Source organism: Lepisma saccharinum, chromosome 7 (assembly GCF_977018435.1).
Source record: "Lepisma saccharinum chromosome 7, izLepSacc3.1, whole genome shotgun sequence".
Classification (NCBI taxonomy): Eukaryota; Metazoa; Arthropoda; class Insecta; order Zygentoma; family Lepismatidae; genus Lepisma; species Lepisma saccharinum.
This window is the reverse complement of record NC_139235.1, coordinates 73,592,283-73,611,990: the sequence shown is the minus strand read 5'-3', so window position 1 is coordinate 73,611,990 and position 19,708 is coordinate 73,592,283. Positions and strand designations below refer to the sequence as shown.

The 19,708-nt window shown below is 41.2% G+C and overlaps 1 protein-coding gene across 3 annotated transcripts in view; it reads left to right on the top strand.

Moving 5' to 3' along the window:
* Positions 1 to 19,708, top strand: part of IRSp53 (Insulin receptor substrate 53 kDa) — a 774,518-nt gene that overhangs the window by 687,544 nt on the left and 67,266 nt on the right. For all 3 annotated transcript variants that reach the window (XM_083125425.1, XM_083125426.1, XM_083125424.1), the window contains exon 6: positions 8,648 to 8,782. In XM_083125425.1, the coding sequence (XP_082981551.1) occupies positions 8,648 to 8,782 (135 nt within the window). The remainder of the gene's footprint in view (positions 1 to 8,647; positions 8,783 to 19,708) is intronic.

Here is a 19,708-nt window from a genome sequence, read left to right as displayed (position 1 = left end):
CGCCATCTTTCTTTCTTCAGCGAAAATAAACCCGATGTTCCGCTTATCACCAAGTAATTTAAAATTTAAGGGAATGTGCTGTTTTTTAAAGTGAATTACAGGTCGTGCCTCTTTCGCATTTTGTAAATGAACAAAATAAGAGTTCTCTTACTCTATTGTGTCAGTCACAATTCGAAGGTAGTGTCAAAAAGTAACAGGACTGATTTTTTTTACTGGTTTGTGTGTACTGTCAAAGGGTCTGGCAACATAAAAATAGTGAATGCAGACAAAATATTACTCTTTAGCTCAAGAATAAAGTAAAATAATTAAATATTAAGCATTGGTATTCTATAGTTCAGCAGCTTCGTCGCTTCATTGATTAGCTACAGGGAGTAATGTCACACCGAAGGTTTGATTGAATTGTTGTTCAAAGTCCACTTTGTGCACAGAAAGGCTAATAGGGACTGGACCTACAGTTTAAAGTGGGATCCGAACCACTGTGCCATGTGCCTCCACCGGGCATCGAGCTCGGGATCCCTTGATTACAAGGCGACGACGTTACCACTACGCCATCGGGGAGGCTCTCACAAAGAAGGGTCTATAATTGAGTGCAAGAGGGCTGGAGGTCAAGTGAACCCCTTGGTAGCCCCCTCCATGTTATGCACAAGGGCATGAAGGGTATCATTGTGTTTGTCCAATCATCCATTTCTCTTTATCCTCATCGTCGCGATGAGGTAGAATAACTGAGATAGAAATAATTATATTAAGGGTGTAAGGCATCCAGATGCCAGCGTTTTTTCCACGTGGTACACCCTGTTCTGCATTAGACAGACTAACGAGGCTCTGACGTCTGGAGTCACAAATCCCGCTCGGGCTTGGTTGTTTGTGAATGTCCATTCATCAATTTCATCACTGATCCCCATCTTCGCAAATTAGCCAAGAGGCATAAAACGCGAAGTAAAATAAACTAAATCAATCAATCAATGTGCGATTGTGATTGTCCCTTCATCAGTCTAATAGTGCCGTTGAATGATCTTCAAACAATGACATAAACGTCCCATGCAATTGATTTCATCTTGTCTTATCTCTATGGCGATGTAGTTAGCATAGCGCTCCACGACGCCAGGAGTCTCTGTTTCGTATCCCAACCTGGGCATGGGTTTTCTTTGATGTGTCTCTGCATCAATTTAGTCACACCGTCACTCATGCTCGTCTTCGCGATTAGCCAAAGGTGGCGGAATAGCGAAGTAAAATGTACTAAATCAATCCAATCCAATCAATGTAACAGTATCACCATTCATCGCCATCGTACTGATTAGCCAAAGTGGAAGAAAAGTGACGTAAATAAACGAAATCAATCAATCCTTTGATAAAACTTAGGGTGTCCATTCTTCTGCCATCCTCTTCATGTGACATAACCGTGGCTTGGACAACTCGCGTTCACTTGTGGAGGCGAACGAGTGCGCCGTGCGGTGTGAGCTTACTCTCTCAATGCTGCACCATGTTTACACTGCTATACGAATCAGATGACAAGATATTTCCTACTGCAGGAACGCGCCTGACGAAGCCTCCTGTCTCCCTATTACAACGCTACAGCAGCGCTGCTCGCTCTGCAGTACACGTGCATGCAAGAGCGCTCTTCCATAAATGCTGCAGATTGACTCAGCTCCGAGCCGACCTTCGTGGCGGAGTGGTTATCACAGCGTCCCGGGTTCGAATCCTGACCTGGGCATGGTTGTTGTTTGTGAGTGTCCATTAATCATGGCTGCAGAAACGCGAAGTAAAATAAAGCAAATGAATCGACCAGATCTGCCTAGGATCTGGCGTACGCAGAGGGAGGGGGAGCAGAAGGGGCTACAGCCTCTTCCGAAATCTTTTTTTTTTTTTCAAATATAAATTCTCGATTAACCTTTTCGTCTACTAGTACAATTTTAATAGAGTGAAAAGTTCCAAATGAAATAAATATTTTTTTGTGAATCCCGCCTCCCTCCCCCACCAAAACGAAGCTATGAAGTATCAAAATTTACAATTGCGGCACCAGGGCCTCCCCGATGGCGCAGTTATAGCGTCGTCGCCTTGTAATCAAGCGGTCCCGGGTTCGATACCCGGTGGAGGCTCATAGTGGTTCGGTTCACACTTAAAACTGTAGGTCCAGTCCCGATTAGCCTTACTGTGCATAAAATGGACTTTAAACACCAAATCAACCAAAAATTGCAGCATATCCCGGAAAAAAATTCTGTGTACGCCACGGACGTAGCCATTCGCTTTGTTCGCTCCCAATTGCACTTGCATATACAGTACGTATGCAAGCCTTGGTGCATTCTAACTCAAGTTTGTAGACTCATTCATCATCCTTGAAGATCCTCATTTCGCAAAACTAAAATCTATTTAGACATATAACAGCGACGTTCCATAACTCGCATGGAAACACGCTAGAACACTGAGAACGTATTCTTGCCTCTATGAATTTTGAAATCCCTCGGCCATATTTCCCGATAGCAGGATCGTTCTTCATCCTAACGCTTTTGCGATGTTAATAATTCCAGAATCGTCCGTCCGAGATTTTTTTTCTGTGAGTAAACGTTCCGATACGAGTTTTCCGTAAGGTGCTTCTGCAGTGGAGCAAATCTTAAATCAACTCAGAGGGGAAAAGGGAATTCGTTCCAGTGGAGAGGCTGGGAAGGGGGTGGAAGATCTTCCTCCTTGTCCGATATATCATTGAAAGATTCGCTTTACGGATTGCCCTGAGCCACTTCATCTTTTCTCTCTCTCTCCCCTCACACTCCTCTCTCGTTCTCTCTGTATTTCTCTTTCTCCCCTAACTCCCTCTTCCCCTATTTCTCTCTCTTCTCTATTTCTCTTTATCTCTCTCTACCCCTTACTCTTTCTCTTCCCCTATTTCTCTCCCTCTCTATTTCTCTTTATCTCTCTCTACCCCTTGCTCTTTCTCTTCTCCTATTTCTCTCTCTCTCTATTTCTATCTCTCCCTCTCTTCATCTCTACATATCTTTATCTATTTTCATCTTTCTATCTTTTCTTCTTTCTCTCTTTTCTTCTATATCTATTATCTATTGTCTTCTTTCTGTATTCTCTTCTTTTTCTCTTTTCTTCTTTCTCTTTTTCTTTTATCTTTTCTTCGTTTTCTCTTCCCTTCTTTCTCGCTTCTTTTTTCTCTTTTCTCCTCTCTATTTACTTTTTCTCGTTTCTTTTCTTTCTCTTTCCTTCTTTCTCTTTTTATTTCTCTATTTACATATATTCCTATTTTTCTTTCTCTTCTCACTTTTTTCCTCTGACTTCCCTCCACATTTATAGGTCTTCGTAGTGGTAGTGGTAATGCTGTCGCCTTTTAATCAAGGGATCCAGGTTTCAGTCACCGGTGGCGGCACATAATGGTTAGGATTTCACTTCTAACTGTAGGTCCAGTCCCAATTATTAGTAATTCAGTGCATAATGTTGTCTTCAAACAGACGACAACAATCTCTTTCATCCACCCTATCTCTCTCTCTCTCTCTTCCTTTCTCTTTTTCTCTATTCCCAATTTCTATCTCATTCCGTATGTCTTTCTACCACATCATTCTCGTTTTTTATCTCTTACCGTCTCTCTCTATCTTTCTCGTTTTCTCATCTATATATTTTCTGCCCCTCTCTCTATATTTCGCTCTTTCTTTTCTCCCTCTCTTCTTCTCTCTATTCCCTCCTTCTCTCTACCGTTAACTTCTGCGTTTTGCCTCCTTTCTTTCTCAGTTTTCATCTCTTTTTTCCCCTCTCTTTCTCGGAGTCGAAGTGCCTCTCCCGCCCCCATATTTGAGGCCTGCTCTCCGCTGATAGAGAGACCCCCTGAATCCATCTTTCGAAGCCATCTCACCGTCCCTCGGGCGCTGTTGGTCACTTTGCCAACCTGATTACACCTCCCCCGGGAACAGTAAATCCCGATTTTGCCAGTAACTTGATTTCATTTGCTAGGAAAGAAATTGTCCTTCCGTAGCGGAAAAGGAGTGTCTCTACTCGGTCTGTAGGATGTAAGAAATATGCTCCTTCTCCGATGCGTGCGTTCACGCGCTTTGTTGGAGGTTGCCGAGGTTCTGCCGACCAGAATTGCGTTCGTAGCGGCAACTACACACTCTTTAGTTTGTAGGGTAAGGTGTATATGTTCCTTTCTGCCCGTACTTTATCAGTTCTTCATTCATCATCGTAGGAATGTGGACGAGATATGAGAAGTACCGAACATCCAAGTTGAGACCTAGTGAACCACTTTATATATATATATATATATATATATATATATATATATATATATATATATACAGGTTGATTCAGTGAAAGCAAGCAAAAATGTAAGATGAGATAGGTGATCCATCACTGAAAAAAATTGAGATTGGCAACCAAGGGTACCGAGATATGAAGCACCGCCTCACTTCAGCGTCCGCAACCGTCTGGATGCTACCTCTCCTGTTCGCTGGATTGGATGAAGAGGCTCTATTGCCTGGCCTGCGAGGTCACCTGATCTGAACCTGGTCCATTTCTCGTCTTGGGATATCACAAATCACTTGTTTCAGACCCCAGTGGACTCGGACATGGAATTAGTTGTTATGATTGTTCCTGCTTGTGATGTGAATATTTTAAAGGTGTGGCAAAATCTTGTACACTGCTGTCATGCTTGCATTCTGCTTGCTCGTGGTCATTTTGAACGACTGTTGTGAGGTGCTTAATTGTTCGTTGTTAATACCGGTTTGTCAAAGCTATGAAACTAGTTCCCAAAAGTCAAGCATGTAACTCATAAGCGTAAATCAATGTCACTAAATATTGATACTCATTGTAAGTCAGCAATGTTCATACAGGTCACTGATTTGTCATTCCTATGGACCATAGTACATGCTAGAGTTCGACATGTTTCAGCCCATATCTCATTACGCTGGCTTCTCCGACCATATGTGCCCTATCTCAAATTGTTCAGTGGAGCACCACCTATTTCCTGTTTCATTTTTGCACGCTTTTGCTGAATCACCCTGTATATGTGTGTGCAGAGATATACTCTTTCTCAAGAGTCTGTGGAGCAAGCAAATGAAAACATCGCCCCTGCTCAAGTACTGACTACCAATGATGGGGATGGATTACGTGGAGGGGGCAACGCGAATGAAGCTACCAACCGTTTGCAGCAGCTCGCACTGCTTTGCTCGATCCACTCCCTTTCTGCCCTACTTTAATGTTACGTGCAGCCTTGCTCCACAGAATCTTTGTAATCCAAGATGTTCATGTCTTATCTGTATTCATCCTCATGGAGAAGCAGAAAAGCCGCCTGAATTGTAATTTGCACATCGCCTTTCTACATACAAGCTTAATCGCGACGGGAGGATGAGTAATGATGACTGATTATGTAGATGTGGGATCATTATGAAACGTCCAGACCTTTTCCAGGACGTGGGGTCTCTTATTTCGTACCGCATTACACTAACCTCTTCGCGAATAGCTGCTAGAATGGCGAAAATTACAGTTAAAGGTAGTAAATTGTAAACCGACTACAACAACCAGAAAGAAACAAACACAGCAAGTGGTATCTCAAGAATGTTACGTTGGGCGAGGTTCAAAGGTGGACGAAATGTCTTCAGTTAGAATCTAACTAGGTTGTCATGGTCGCTAACATTCCTTCATTTCTTACTCTGTTTCTCCATTTCTAGTTATCTTTCCATTACTCTTCCTTCCTCTATTTCTCCCTCATCTCTCTCTGTTTCTTCTTGTTTATCTATCTATATGCTCCCTACTTACTTTCCCCCTTCCTTAGTTTTTCTGTTTCCTTCTATTTTTCTTTCTCCATTTCCTAATCGTCTCTCTCTATTTCTTCCTTTTCTTCTTCCTCTCTTACTTTCCCTATTTCTTCCCCTGTTCCTCTGTCCTTTCAGTTCTTTCTTTTCCTCTTCCTTAATTTTGTTTGTCTGCCTATTTACTTCTATTCCTTTCTCATTTGCTTTCTTTCCTCTTCTGTTTCTCTATCCTCGGACCTCTCCAATAGCGTAGTGGTAAAATCGTTACCTTGTAATCAAGGGCCCCGAGTTTGATAACCGCTGAGAGCACATACTGGATCAGATTCTACTTTAAACCGTAGGTCAAGTCCTGATTAACTATTTGGATTTAATATGAGACTTAACGAGAAGTTAAGTTGTCTTTCTTCCTCTTCCTCTGCCTCAATTTCTTCATATAGCTTCCTGGGTTTCACTATCTCTCTACTTCTATCTTTCTTTCTTATTTATTTGTTCCTCTGTTTGACTATCACATTCTTTACATATCCCTGTCAATCTCTCTCTCTCTAAATCTCTGTCTTTTCAGTTTTTCTCGCTCCTTCTTAATTGTTTCTTTATTCATGTATTCCTTCCCCCTTTATGTATTTCTTTCTTTGTATTTTCTCTCTCTTCTTCTTCTTTTTTCTCTGTATGTCTTTTCAACATTCATTTCTCCTCGTTTCCTTAATGTTGTTTTTCTATTTCTTTCTTTCTATCTTTATCTACTTCCTTCTCTCTCTCGTATGCTTTCTTTTCACTTCTGTTTCTCTATATCCTTCTTTCATCCTGTGTTTCTCCATGACTTCTTCCAATTTCTCTTTCGCAATTTTTCTCTATTTACCTTCATCTGTGTATATATGGGTGTGAAAATTCCTCATGTAGACTATTTGTGTGGAAAAGATTATTTCACTGCGAGGGGGGGGGGAATAGAACCCACCCTAACCCACCTTAAAGGGGCAACCCTGGATACAACATCCATGTAATGAGATTCCTGTTAGCAAGGTGGAGGCACAACCATCCCCCATGAATCACTGATATAGCCTGTAAAGGTAGCTCTAGAATGTTGGAGGGGGAGAGGGGGGTGGAAATCAAGTTCCCAACTACCCACTCGATCAAAGAGCTTTAGTTTAGAATTCTCTTTATTCTCTTTCCAAAGCAAGAGCGACTTTTCCGTTGACTTGGAGAAGCGCCCCCCACAAACACCGGGGGGCACCCCACCCCCTCTTTCCCTGCCATATTTCCTCGGTAAAGAACCAATTTAAATGCAAAGTTAACACGTTGTGTGATGAGGCCTGTCGTGCAGGGCTTGGCTAATTCACCTCCACCTCCAGCCCTTCGAGAAGTTTTCCTGCTCTGAAACAACCCTCCTCATCCCCAACGACTCCACCTTAATCCACCCTTGTGATGCATGATTACCAGTTTTCATGGTCGGGGGTCGCAAGAGGATCGAGCTTGTGATTTGGCAAGGGGGAGGGAGTGTAACAGGTAAGGCTAGGAAACTCAAATGTCGACCCAGAAAATATCATTCTTTCTATCCTATAAATTGTGGACAGAAATATTGTTTATTACTAATACACTTCGTAGTTATCAACCTACACTGTTTCCAGTCTCTGGGTGGCTCAACAGAGAAACCAAGCTTCTGTCTTCCGTTCTCCATCACTTGTACTATGTTCCAATCTTTGCAATCTTCACACACTCCACACTCTTTTACATCATCTGCTCTTCAACAAACCCTCTCTTTCAACTATCAATCCTTCTCCTTTTTTATCACACTCTTCATTCTCCTACATCTTTCTCTGGTCTTCCACTTTTCTCGAACCCTCGCTTCTTCTCACACTTTCCACCCTTCTTCATATTCCCATAATCTTCCATCACTTCTCCCTTTCTACTATTCCCCTATCCTGTCAATCCTGTTCTCCTCTTCTTACTCTATCCACTTTATTCCGCTATTTCTCTCATTCTACTATGTTTCAATCTTTACTTACTTTTTCTCACTCTCCAATCTTCATATTCCTCTCTTTTCCCAGAGTTTCTGTCTTTCTACTATGCTTCAATCTGTCTTCTTCTTCTTCTTACACTCCCTATCTTTCTCTCTTCTTTCTTCCTTGTCTACTATGCTTCAACTCTTACTTACTTCTTACACTCTCCACTCTTCTTCAACAGTGCCTCTTTGTCGCACACTCCTCTTCACTCTTCTCCATCCTTTTCTTTTTATACTATGTTCCAATCATTTATCTTCTTACACTCTCCATATTTTTCTGTCCCATCCACTACTCTCCTTCTACTATGTTCCAATCCTGTCCTCTGCTTCTCTCACACTTTCCCTTCTTCTCCGTCTTCGAATGATGTTCCAATTCTTATTCTCTCTTTCACTCTCTCCAATCTTCTTCATCTACTTTTATTCTTTCAGCGGTAACCTTTTTTTCACCCGGTCCATTTTCTTACCGAGTTTTTAATGTTTTGACCACCTAAAAACGTGTGGTTAAATAATGGAACCGCTGTAAACATCTGGAAGAATATTGTTCTGATTTGCCACCGAAACATCAGTGAAGAACCTTGCAGTCATATTACTTTTAGTTTTGCCATTCTCTCAACTTTTTTTCTGGTTGCACTGTCTGAATTCACTGTGCATTAGGATTTCGCTTGGATACACCGCGAAGGCTGATGCTACAAAAGGCCCATTCATCTATGTCTTGCCATCGCGTAGTTACATTTGGTTACAATAGGCTATATTGCACACGACTTTGCGACCAGAGGGTAGAATAAGGAGCAACGAGAAGGTGGCCCAAGATAAGTTTTTATACTTGAAATGTGATTTTTGATTATCCATTTTCTGCCTTGCACTTTTTTTCCGATTTCGCTCTTAATTAATATAAACCATCGTCTCTTTTCAGTCGGAACAGAAGAAATTTATGCACCAACACAAGCAGAGATACGAGACGTACAGTAAAGCTGCGGCAACGATGAAGAAACAGAGGAAGAAGAATAGAAGTAGTAAGACAGGAGTAGCACTAGACAAGGAACTGAAGGTTAGTGACATAGAGTATATAGTTAGGCACACCATTTATGTTAGCAGGAAATGTATTTAGGCTAGACAAAATAAAATTAAGTTGGATCTGTTTCAGTGGCTATTGCCTTCTTTCTCCTTCCTTCAACTATTTCCACCTTTCTCTCTCTATTCTTTCTTCTACATTTCTATATTTGTTTCTCTTTCTATCTCACACTCTTTCTTTCATTATTCCACTTTCTTTCAGTGGTCTTGGGTATTAAGATTTTTCTCTCTTCTGTTTCTTCATCTGTTGCTACACAAAATTTCCTTTACTTCTCTCTGTGTTTTCCTTCTTATTTTATATTTATTATCTTTCTCCCTCTCTTTATTCTTCTTCCTTCTTCCAGTGATCACGGATATTAACATTATCTTTCTCTTTTCTTCATCAATTTTTACATTTTCTTTTTCTTATCTCTCCCTCCTGCTTTTATATTTATTTCTTCCTTTTTTATGTTTTCGTGGTAATGATTTTACAATACCGGACCCTTCTCCAATTTCGTCCATATTTCGCATACTCAATAATTTAGGGCTCCTAATCACGAATCTGAAGTTAAAATTTGGCGCTCTCGTGTGGAACTTTCAAAATAACGTGTAGAAGGTTGTGATTTTACAATACCAAAAGAAAGAACATAATTTCGTTAATAATTCTAATACTCACTAATTATGGAGTCCTGATGACGTATCTGCCGATAAGATTTGTTGGTGACGTGTAGAAATTGTAAATTAACGTGTAGAAGTTGTAAAATAGCGTTGTGAATTACCACGGTTATTGTCGATACATAAACAACGAAGAAGCCATGTTTTCTCTTGTGAACAAGTGACGTTCGCAACTCGTTACGTTGCGTTCAGAGGGTTGCTAAAGTGTTGTGCGATAAGTGAGACCCGTTACGTTGCGTTCAGTACACAAGAAGGTTGATGGAGTGTTGTGCGATAAGTGAGGCCTTCAGTTCGTCAGTTGTTCATGTGAGAAAGATGGTGTCTTGAAGGAAGGAAGTAATGTCCATTTTTCAGTAAGTTTTGCTTTGGAAAAAGCCATTTTTTAGTCAATTTTGGTTGGGTAAATATTAGTAATACGGATGCATTCGTTCATATTTTTCATACTCACTAATTTAGGACACTTGATCACTATTCTGTGGTTAAAATTTGTCGCTCAGGTGCTATGAAACTGACAGTTTTTCACGGTGCCTGGTCGCTATTAGCCTTAAACCCACACGAACCATGCACGGCAAGGTTAGGTTAGGTTAGGTTAGGTTAGGCAAACTTAGTTAAATTTTGGGGTCGTAGTAATATCAGGAATATATATTTCGTTCTTTAAGTATTCGAAACGCAAAATCTTGACAAAATAATGAGCAATTGTGCATTGTCGGTTGCGATCACTGACCACCTTATTTTGCAAGTTCCACACGTGAGTGCCAAATTTTAACTTCAGATTCGTGATTAAGAGCTCTAAATTAGCCAGTATGCGAAATATGGACGAAATTGGAGAAGGGTCCGGTATTGTAAAATCGCTCCGTTTTCGTAACTATATAGGTTCTCTTCCTCTCTTTCTACACCTTTCCTCTTCTTCTCTCTCTCTCTCTCTTGCTGCTTCTCCTTTTCCGTTCCGTCTCTCTCTCTCCTTTCCTATTTCTGTTTTCAAGACTATTAAGATCCTCTCCCTCTCTCTACCTCCTTCATCTGTTTCTAAACATCTTTCCTTTCCCCTCCCTCACTCGTCCTTAATCTTATTTGTCAATCTCTTTATCTTCTACCTTTTCTTTCTAGCTTTCTTCCTTCCTCTTCATATTTGCCTATCTTCCTGCATTCCCTATTCTTCTCTACATTTTTATTTCTCTCTCTCCTTCCTTCTTCCATTGTTTCTCTATCTCCTTATATCAATTTATGTCTGCATTTTTCTTTTTCTCATGTTTTGTTTACCTGTGTGTGTGATTTTGTCTACTTGAAATATTTCTGAAAATTTGAGTGGGTAGGAGCGTGGGTAACGACTATTTCACGCCCACATTTCTAGGCGCCGTAACAAAGCCTGATCAAAACGCAAGATCAGATAGGCTTGTTGAAGTTAGTCAGTGGTCCCGGATCGAATCGATCATCGGGCCTCATCGTGGCAAAGACACTAAGCAGTGCGCTACTCGTAAAGGCAGATTTTTTTTAAAGACAATCTAAAGTTATTGTACGAGGCTTGTTTAAAAATGCTTGGATAATTTATTTTCTCTCTCTCTCGCTCTCTCTCTCTCTCTCTCTCTCTCTCTCTCTCATTGACCTATTTGTGTTTAGTTATTTCAAGGCGTTATTCTCTCCTTTGGGTTCGTCTCAACGAGAACATATTTTGGCAGCTCTTGTGGGAAAAAAAAATTGTGCTACTATTTTTTGAACAGGCCTCGAACATAACTTTCTCAACTGGTGTCATTTCAAAGGTGCGTGCTTCTTATGAAACACGTCCTTGGTGTTCGCCTTCGGATATCTTGGGATGCACCCTCACCCCCCACTGCGTGCAGAACACACAAATTCCCCTCGTTGTTGCATGCCATTGATACTCCCCGGTGTATTGTTGCGTGGTGGCACCGTCGGACCGCAGTAATCAATTCTGTGTCAGGTTTTGCGTTGGTTCGGAGTCGGCGGTGCGTAAAGATGAGGGGGGGAGGAGAGCGCTGGGTGTCCGCCACCGGGGCACGTGAATTGCTAACTGGGAAAAGAGCAATTCATCCCTGTAATTTGAAGCTTCAGCCGAAGCAAATTCTTCGCGTCTTTTCAAATTGGCTCCACTCTCACCGCTCACCCCATCAGCATTTATTTACTGGAGTTGCTAATGAACGGCTTTCAAGACTGGAGGTACAGAGTCCCCCTGGAAGTTTTAGAGAGATATGTGGCCGTACCCAAAAAGGTATATTTCATGGTCAGCAATGCAGCAGTGTAAATTTACATAGCAAGGCTTGCTTAGAAAAATATTTGAACCTAAAAAGCGATGGAACAAATAAGAGGAGAAGGTCACTCAGTACTGAACTGCGTAATATACAGGGTGTCCACAAAGTCCTGCTACCGTTACAATGAAACTTAACTCCTAAACTATAAGAGATAAAGACATGCGGTTTTTTGCAACGTGTTCTACAGCTCTCAAAGTTTTATTTGCAATTACAACACTTCCACATGCGCCCCGTTAGTTGCCCTCAGGACGTCGAGAATATATTCGATTTCCATCCATACACGCTGCAGCTATGTTTCATTGTAATGGTAGCAGGACTTTGTGGACACGCTGTATATTCATCCTCTGATATTAGAACAATTAAATGAAGAAGTCTTCAATGATTGGCCAATGAATCCCGCCAGAGAAAAGACGAGTGGTGCAGAAGCCTCGCTGGAAAGTCTGGTGGTAAGAGACCAGTACGAAGCAGAGTCGAAAGTGGAAGGACATTGCTGAGATGCGCCTTCAAACTTTTATATTTCTTCATTTTAATATTTCGATTTTTAATTTGAGTTATTCCGCATTGATATTTTGGTGTCAACAAAAAAAAAATTTCGAAACGCAAGGAAATTTATCGAGTTCTTCGGGCGAATGATGCAGACATGTACAGGTAAGTGTACTGGATTTAGGCTTCACATATGTAGCAAAATTTCCGTTGCTAACTTCCCTTCATTTCAAAGTAGCAACCACACGTTGCATCAGAAATTAAAAGCTCATTTGATTCTTCAGTTATAATTGGTGCCGGAACGGCGCTACAGGGGGGGCTAGGGTGGGGGACTGAAGCCCCCAAAACCAGCCTCACCCCCACCCCTGTAGCCCCCCCCCCCAAGATTTTTGTAGTTTTAAGTTTACATTTTCCATTACTAAAAATCCATTGAGGCAAGTACAATGTTCAAGCATATTTTCTAGTTCAGTTAGATCGCAAAGTTACTTTTAATACGATGTGTTCTAAAATCAAGGGGAGGGGGGTAGATGCAGATATGCCTGGATAGCAGTGGCTACCATTTGATACTACGTAATGGGCCAATCATGAGTACAAGCCAAACTTTCTACGAAATCTGTTACCTGCCTCGTAGGTGGACGACGTATTCAGTGGCTGTGAGATTGTTCTTAATTGTTGGCATTTGCAGCTAAACGTGTACATTATTAGGCTCCATAAATTGTATTGCTATATTTCTGAATAAATCTAACAGATATGTAAAATGATTTTTTTAAAGTAGGACAACGTTCAACATCTAAAGAGCCGTCAACGTTCTTTTCTGTTTGTTAGTTCCTCATTCGAGTACCGACAATGGTATGAGTGTTATCGATGTTCTCTCATTGTTTTCACCGTTATATCTATCCTTATCGTTGCAAATATTCAAGAGGGAGAAATAGGACGTTAAGAAATCAAGGAGTACACAAAGTAACTAATTTAATTCTTAAATGTTAAGAATTGGAAATTTTAGAATTGGACCTCACCGCCCTGCTTATGTAGCAGCAATACTGCTGCATTGAAATTAAGAGGTCCCGGGTTCGATCCCCAGTGGAGGCACATATCATTAAGTGGCTAGGATTCCACTATAAGCTGTAGGTCTCGATCCAATTAGCTTCTGTGCCCTTAACCCTTGAGTCTTTCCACAATATACAATATACAAATCCAATCAAGTAAATATTTTTGCATACGATGCAAAATTCAGCACGCTTGGGCAATTTCATTCTTCGCAGGCCTAGACTTGTGATGCTACAAAAAAAAATTCTGCAGTACCGTCATAGTGGCGAAATTCGATTCCGTGCAGAGGAATCAATCTTTGAAGCACATCTCGTAAAACTGTTGATCCAATTCTGATCAATATTCAGAGCATAATATATTCTGAAAAAAAAGAAAAAAAATTATAATCTTAAGGAGTCACTTCTCTAACCAAAATGCCCAGTGTAAGAGTTGCAACTACATATATATTCCTTGATTGTATGTCAATATATTTGTCTCGTAGTGGAGGTGGATTTGTAGCGAAAATATTTTTTCTTCCTTGAGAGTGGCACGTCCTAAGTGGACGATATTTCTCACATCCTCCCCATTTTTAGCCCTAAGTTCTGAATTCCAGTCGTTGAACAAGAAAAGTAAGATATTTCATCATGGAGGAGAAAATGGTATCATTAATACAGTTTCTATTGAAGGGTGTTTTCACATATTTGATGCCAAGTTTATTAAGTTAGTGCCAGTTTTCTGAAGCATGAAAAGCTACAATCTTTATACGCTCCCTTCTGTTGTGATTTGGACAGTTTAGAGTCATGGCACGCTATGAGGCAGAACGGAAGCCAAAATAACGACCTTCAGCAGCTGCTTGCAATGATTGAAACATTCAAAATTTCCTTTTACGAACTTTATAAGCTTTGTGTTATTGAAATGTTCAACGGTGGCTTGCAACAAACAGAAATCTAATTGCTGACGAGAGGTTGAGTGCTCTATCTGTTCTGTCCTTGCTTGCAAAATCTTTGGATTTAAAAAAGGTTGTGGCAGCACTTATTCCACTTAATAATGGCTTAGGAAAAGAAAAAATATAATTATTGCATTTTATTTGCCATAAAAGATTCGTTCCTAAAAGTACTTTTGTATATGATGGAACAAAATGCAACATCTGATTGATTTGTCTTGAGTTCTGATTGCAAAATATGTAAAATTGTAAAATATGTAAAATTATACCCTAAAAGTATGAAGTAAGTACATTTTAGCCGGTATTAGTTAGCCCCTTGTTTCACGCTGGCGCCGTCACTGAATGGGTGATGTGTAACAAATTATTTTTTCTGGCCAATGGTTTTACCCAATGATCATCGTGAACATAGCCGCATCAGTCATCGAACCTCTCGACAATGAGCTGCATAGAGGGCTGCATTTATCTTATGTGATTGGTATAACGTAGAGATATCTTCTGATATTTCATAGCAGCTACCAAATATGCGAAAGCTTTGAAATTCTGGTAGCTTTGCTCGCATATATTGTTCCCTAAAGATGCAAATTTATTATTAATATAGTACAATGGTAAAAAAACTGGAAATACTTTTGAGCATTACTGCACAGTAAGATATTTGTTTAATAGCGCTGCTACGAGAGTTTGGCATGGCTTTTATGGCGCCATCTATTGAGCTAATATTCGTTTATCTATGCCAGAGAAGGAACTTGATAAATTGGTTTGACCCATTTCTTACCGTCTCCTAAGGAGTGACGGGTATTTATTTGTTTAGAATTCCATGAAAGGAGTCTGCATCAGGGATATTTATATTACCCTGGAAAAAAAGGAGAAAAAACTGGAAAAAAAGAGAACAAAGCAAAATATGTTCGGAATGTGACAGATTTAAATCAATACATATGAAGCAACACGCTGAAAGGCAATTTTTCTTTTCGGTCGGGGATGTAGGGGGGGATAAAAGAAAAGGAAGGAGGAGTGGAAATCAATGAAATCAACTTTTTCCATCAGTGCACGAGGGAATGCTAACAGAGCTCCGGGAAGGAATGGGGCGGAAACGAGCCTGAAACAAAATGAGAGGAAGCGGCATATATACATGTAAAGAAAAATCTCTTGCAGCGTTTCAAAATTGGACAAGAATCCGGGAAGAAAGCCTTTCATCACGGCGCAGTAAGTCCTTCCGGTTTGCATATTCCCTTCTCTCTCTCCTCTTCTTCTTCTTCTTCCTTTGACGCACAAACTTGTTACAGGCGCCTCTATCGCTGGGAACACAGGCTGCTGCGGCAATATCTTAACTCCGAGGCGTTGTAGCACACTCCTGCAACTTCAGAACCTGCGGAGTAACAATTGAAGTGGCGTGGAGGGGTGAGAGGGAACAGCGTTCGTCACGGGAGGAGGAGAGACTTGGAGACACATCTCTTCCTGCGGGGTCTTCTCCCTCGTCTCAACTTATAAAGGCCCGACACGAAGAACGGGTAATTATCCACGCACAAGAATTCCTCTAAAACCGTCGCAACCACCTGCCACAGACAGGGAAGCCTCGAGGCGCATGTAGCGGGGACGAGGAGGCGCACTGCCGGAGGGACCGCAAACCCCCCCGCAAGGCTGTTAACCATTTTCAATTAACTGCTTTGCAAGTCACTACTACTTCGCCAGAAGTCTAATTTTTTTTCGCTAATTGGAACGTGGAAAGCAAGTTACATGGAGGAGTAGTTTCCTTTTCATTCTGCACTTTCTTGCAGGTCTTGCAAAGTACCGGAGTGAAGGAGCCACCGTAGTGGCAGTGCAGACAGTCGGCAAGTCCTGTGTCAATGTCCGAGTTGATTGTCTAGTTTACAATTACGAAACACAGTCATTTATTCACAGAAGAAAAGCTGGGACTACAGTCCAATACAACGAATCGTATGTGTGACGGAAAACAGAAAAGTGAAACACTGATCGTAGTGAAACTCATAACACTACAACAGATGCTATAGAGAAGAACCAAGAGTATAAACTATTTGCACTAGTTCAACATATTTCATTAGAACAAGTAACAGAAGAAACGCAGTATAGAAAACAGTGCAATGCTTCAACAGATTTCAAGAGAACAAATAACAGAAGAAACGAAGCATAGAAAAACAGTGCAGTAGTTCAACAGGTGTCAGAGTGAACGAATACAGAAGAAATTCAATATTTTAACTTATGGAAAACAGCACAATAATTCAACAGATTTCAAGAGAACAAGTAACAGAAGAAACGAAGCATAGAAAACAGTGCAGTAGTTCAACAGGTGTCAGAGTGAACGAATACAAGATAAATTCAATATTTTAACTTATAGAAAACAGCACAATAAATCAACAGATTTCAAGAGAACAAGAAACAGAAGAACTTAAGTTTTTTTTTTTTTTAACGTGGTATGAAAACTGTGCAGTTGTCCCACAAGTCTCAGCGAGAATGCACAATCAGCAGAATATAAATATATTTCGCATAATCTGATTCGTCTGTTTGTCAACCCTTCATTCTATGCTTGAGGTATCTTGAAGTGAATTACATCCACCGATTGAGGATTGAGACTGCATTTGTAGAAAATTATCCATAATGGGGGGAGAGCAGGGTGTTCCAACATCTCTAGCATCCAGAAAAGATGATGTAGTACACGATTTTGATCCGCAACCTGTTGTTAAGGGCTGGGAGCTGCTTGCGTGGCGAAACGAAAACACGATGACAACACCCACCCCTCTACTCACTCACCTGCCCGTTTACATTGTTGCAGACGAAGAAGACGAAACTCGGATCAGGGTTTGTTAACGAGAAATCTATACAGGAGAGAGGATAAGTCTTCGATTCTCCGTCGGGAAAATCACGAAGCGTTAGAGGCCATTTTTTCTTTTCAGTTTTTTCCTTTTTTTCCGGGAAGGTCCGTCACTCTCAAAACCGGAAAAGGGAGCTCAGAGAGACCGGAAATAAGCAGATCGTGGGATCAATGCCTCACAGACTGGCAGAAGGCGATACAAAAGGGCTTGGAAATCGACGAAAGGTTCTCCCGGAAAAGCGCTCAACGGGAAGAAAATAAGAGGTGAGGACGGCAAGGGTGCACAAAGGAGGCTTGGAAAACGAACGACAATAGCGAGGGAGGGGGAAATCCTTTTCCTTCCACCCTCTGCGCCTGTGTATAAAGTGGCGTTTCCTTCGGGACGGTGGTTTTTCATAAAACCTCAGTATTTTGTAGTGTGAGCGTGAAACGCGTTTGAAAAATCTGTAGGATGTTTTTGTGATCTGAGTAAACAGGGCGAAGAGCATCAAGCAACCTATGAACTACTCACATTTTGGACTGACCTCCGTGGCGGAGTGGTTAGCATAGCGCACGACGCTAGGAGGTCCGGATTCGAATCTTGGCCTGATGGGCAGGTGCGTATCCAGAAATAAAATTTGGGGGTTTCCAAACAGGGGTGTCCATCCCCCAAGGCCAATGGCATGTACGAGGAAAGTTATCTCGTTTTTTATCGTAATTTCAGAATTGTTGAAGCTTTTCAGAAGCATTTTGAAATATTTTGCTGGACTCTTCATCTGAAATCTCCCGAAGTTTCTGAATCACTTCTGTCTCGTCTCTTGGGCAAAAAAAAGAGCAGAGGTTACTGTGGCTAGAAGATCACTTGTTTGGGATGGTTCACTTGGACAGCTCTACTTAACTGACAAGGTTGAAGAAATTTAACAAAAACGTGAAGTTTTTCTAGAAATCGAGTTTCACACACTGACAATAGTTTGTTTTTATTGTCTGGTACATAATGCAATATATTTGTTTTTGGTACGAGGGGGTGCTGTAAGTTCCTGGCTTTTCTCTCTTCCCATCGTTTCCCATTCGCGATTCATATCTCATTTGAAAGTGTGTAATATGAGTATGTTATGGTGCAAAAATAATATTCCTCCCGCAATAGCTACTTTCTATTTTTCAGGTTTGAAGTAGTAATGGCGGAGGCACAACTCAGTTTCACGATGGACGGGGGTGACCCACTTGTGGCGACATTCCATGGACTGATCCTTGGTCTCGGGATCATAGATATGTAGCCACGTTTCATCCTTAGTCACTAATCTGCCCAAAAAATCCTCTTCACCAGCACGAAACCGGGCCAAAATGGTCTTCGATGACTTCACTCTCTGCAGTTACTGATCACTGTTCAAGCATTTCGGAACCCATTGGGCAGAAAGTTTCCTCATGTCCAGTACATCATGATGATGAACCCTACACGTTCTCGGGAGACGTTCATTATCTCTGCAATCTTCTTGGCTAGTATTCGCCGATCCATAAGAATCATGTCATGCACAGCATCACATGTTGCCGGATCCGTCAATGATGAAGGGCGACCACTGTGAACCTCGCCTTCGACGCTGAAATGTCCAGTCGTGAATCGAGCTCTCCAGGTTTTTATGGTGCTGTATGAAGGACACTTATCTCCCAGTGTTTGTGACATCTCACCGTGAATGTCCTTTGCAGACTTTCCTTGGAAGATCAGAAACCCGGCGCCCACCCGGCGCCCACCCAGCGTCGAATAACATGGGTTCCTGGGGGAAACCCTGAGGGGTAAAGGCGGTCAGGGGCGTGATGCTGATCACATCACCCTCACTCACGACCGGACCAAGAAAGTGTGGGGCGTTACCCCCACACCCCCTATACACCTTCATGGCATGGTGCTATGCACAGGGGAACACTTTACCTTTTTACTTTATCCACACAGAGAATTTTGCATACCTGCACCATCAAGTGTCTCATCGGAAAGTATCCTGAATCTGCAATAGTATTTTCAAAAAGAAGGGAATTTGCGGGGGGTCCGGACCCCCCTGGATACGCCATTGCTGAGTTTGGGTGTTCTTTGTGAGTGTCCCTTCATCAGTTTCATCGTTATCACTCATCCTCATTGTCGCGACTAGTCAAAATCGGAAGATAAGCGACGCTAAATAAAAAAGAATAATCAAAATCAATTTTGGGAAAGATGAATGAGAAAGCCTTTTTCGTTCTTGTCTTAGTCTCGTCTCGATACATTATCTCCAGGCTTGTCCTCGAATCAAAAAATGGTGTTAACAAAATAATTCTAAAGAAAAACAACATTTATTTAAACTAAGATAGCATGATTTTTTTTTTTGCATATTAAAAGCACATATAGCCCATCTATAAGTAACCAGCAGCCTGGAAAACTCAGTGCCATTTTGATTTAACCGAAGTGCACTTTGTTTTTGACAAATCTGAAAGAGTGATGAGAATAATCGATTCAAATAATCGATTAATTCGAATATTTTAATATTTCGAGATATTTCATCTTTTTATCAATCATCGATTATTCTAAGAATCTTTCAAACTGTCTGTACCCGATTTATAACCGATTCATCGGTTGATCCGAATCGGCTACAGCAAAGAAAGAGTATCCGATTACGGATTCATTCAGTTGCCGAATTTAACTACAGTGCACTTTGTTTTCGTCAAATCTGGAATAGTGATGGGCATAATCGATTCAAAATAATCGATTCA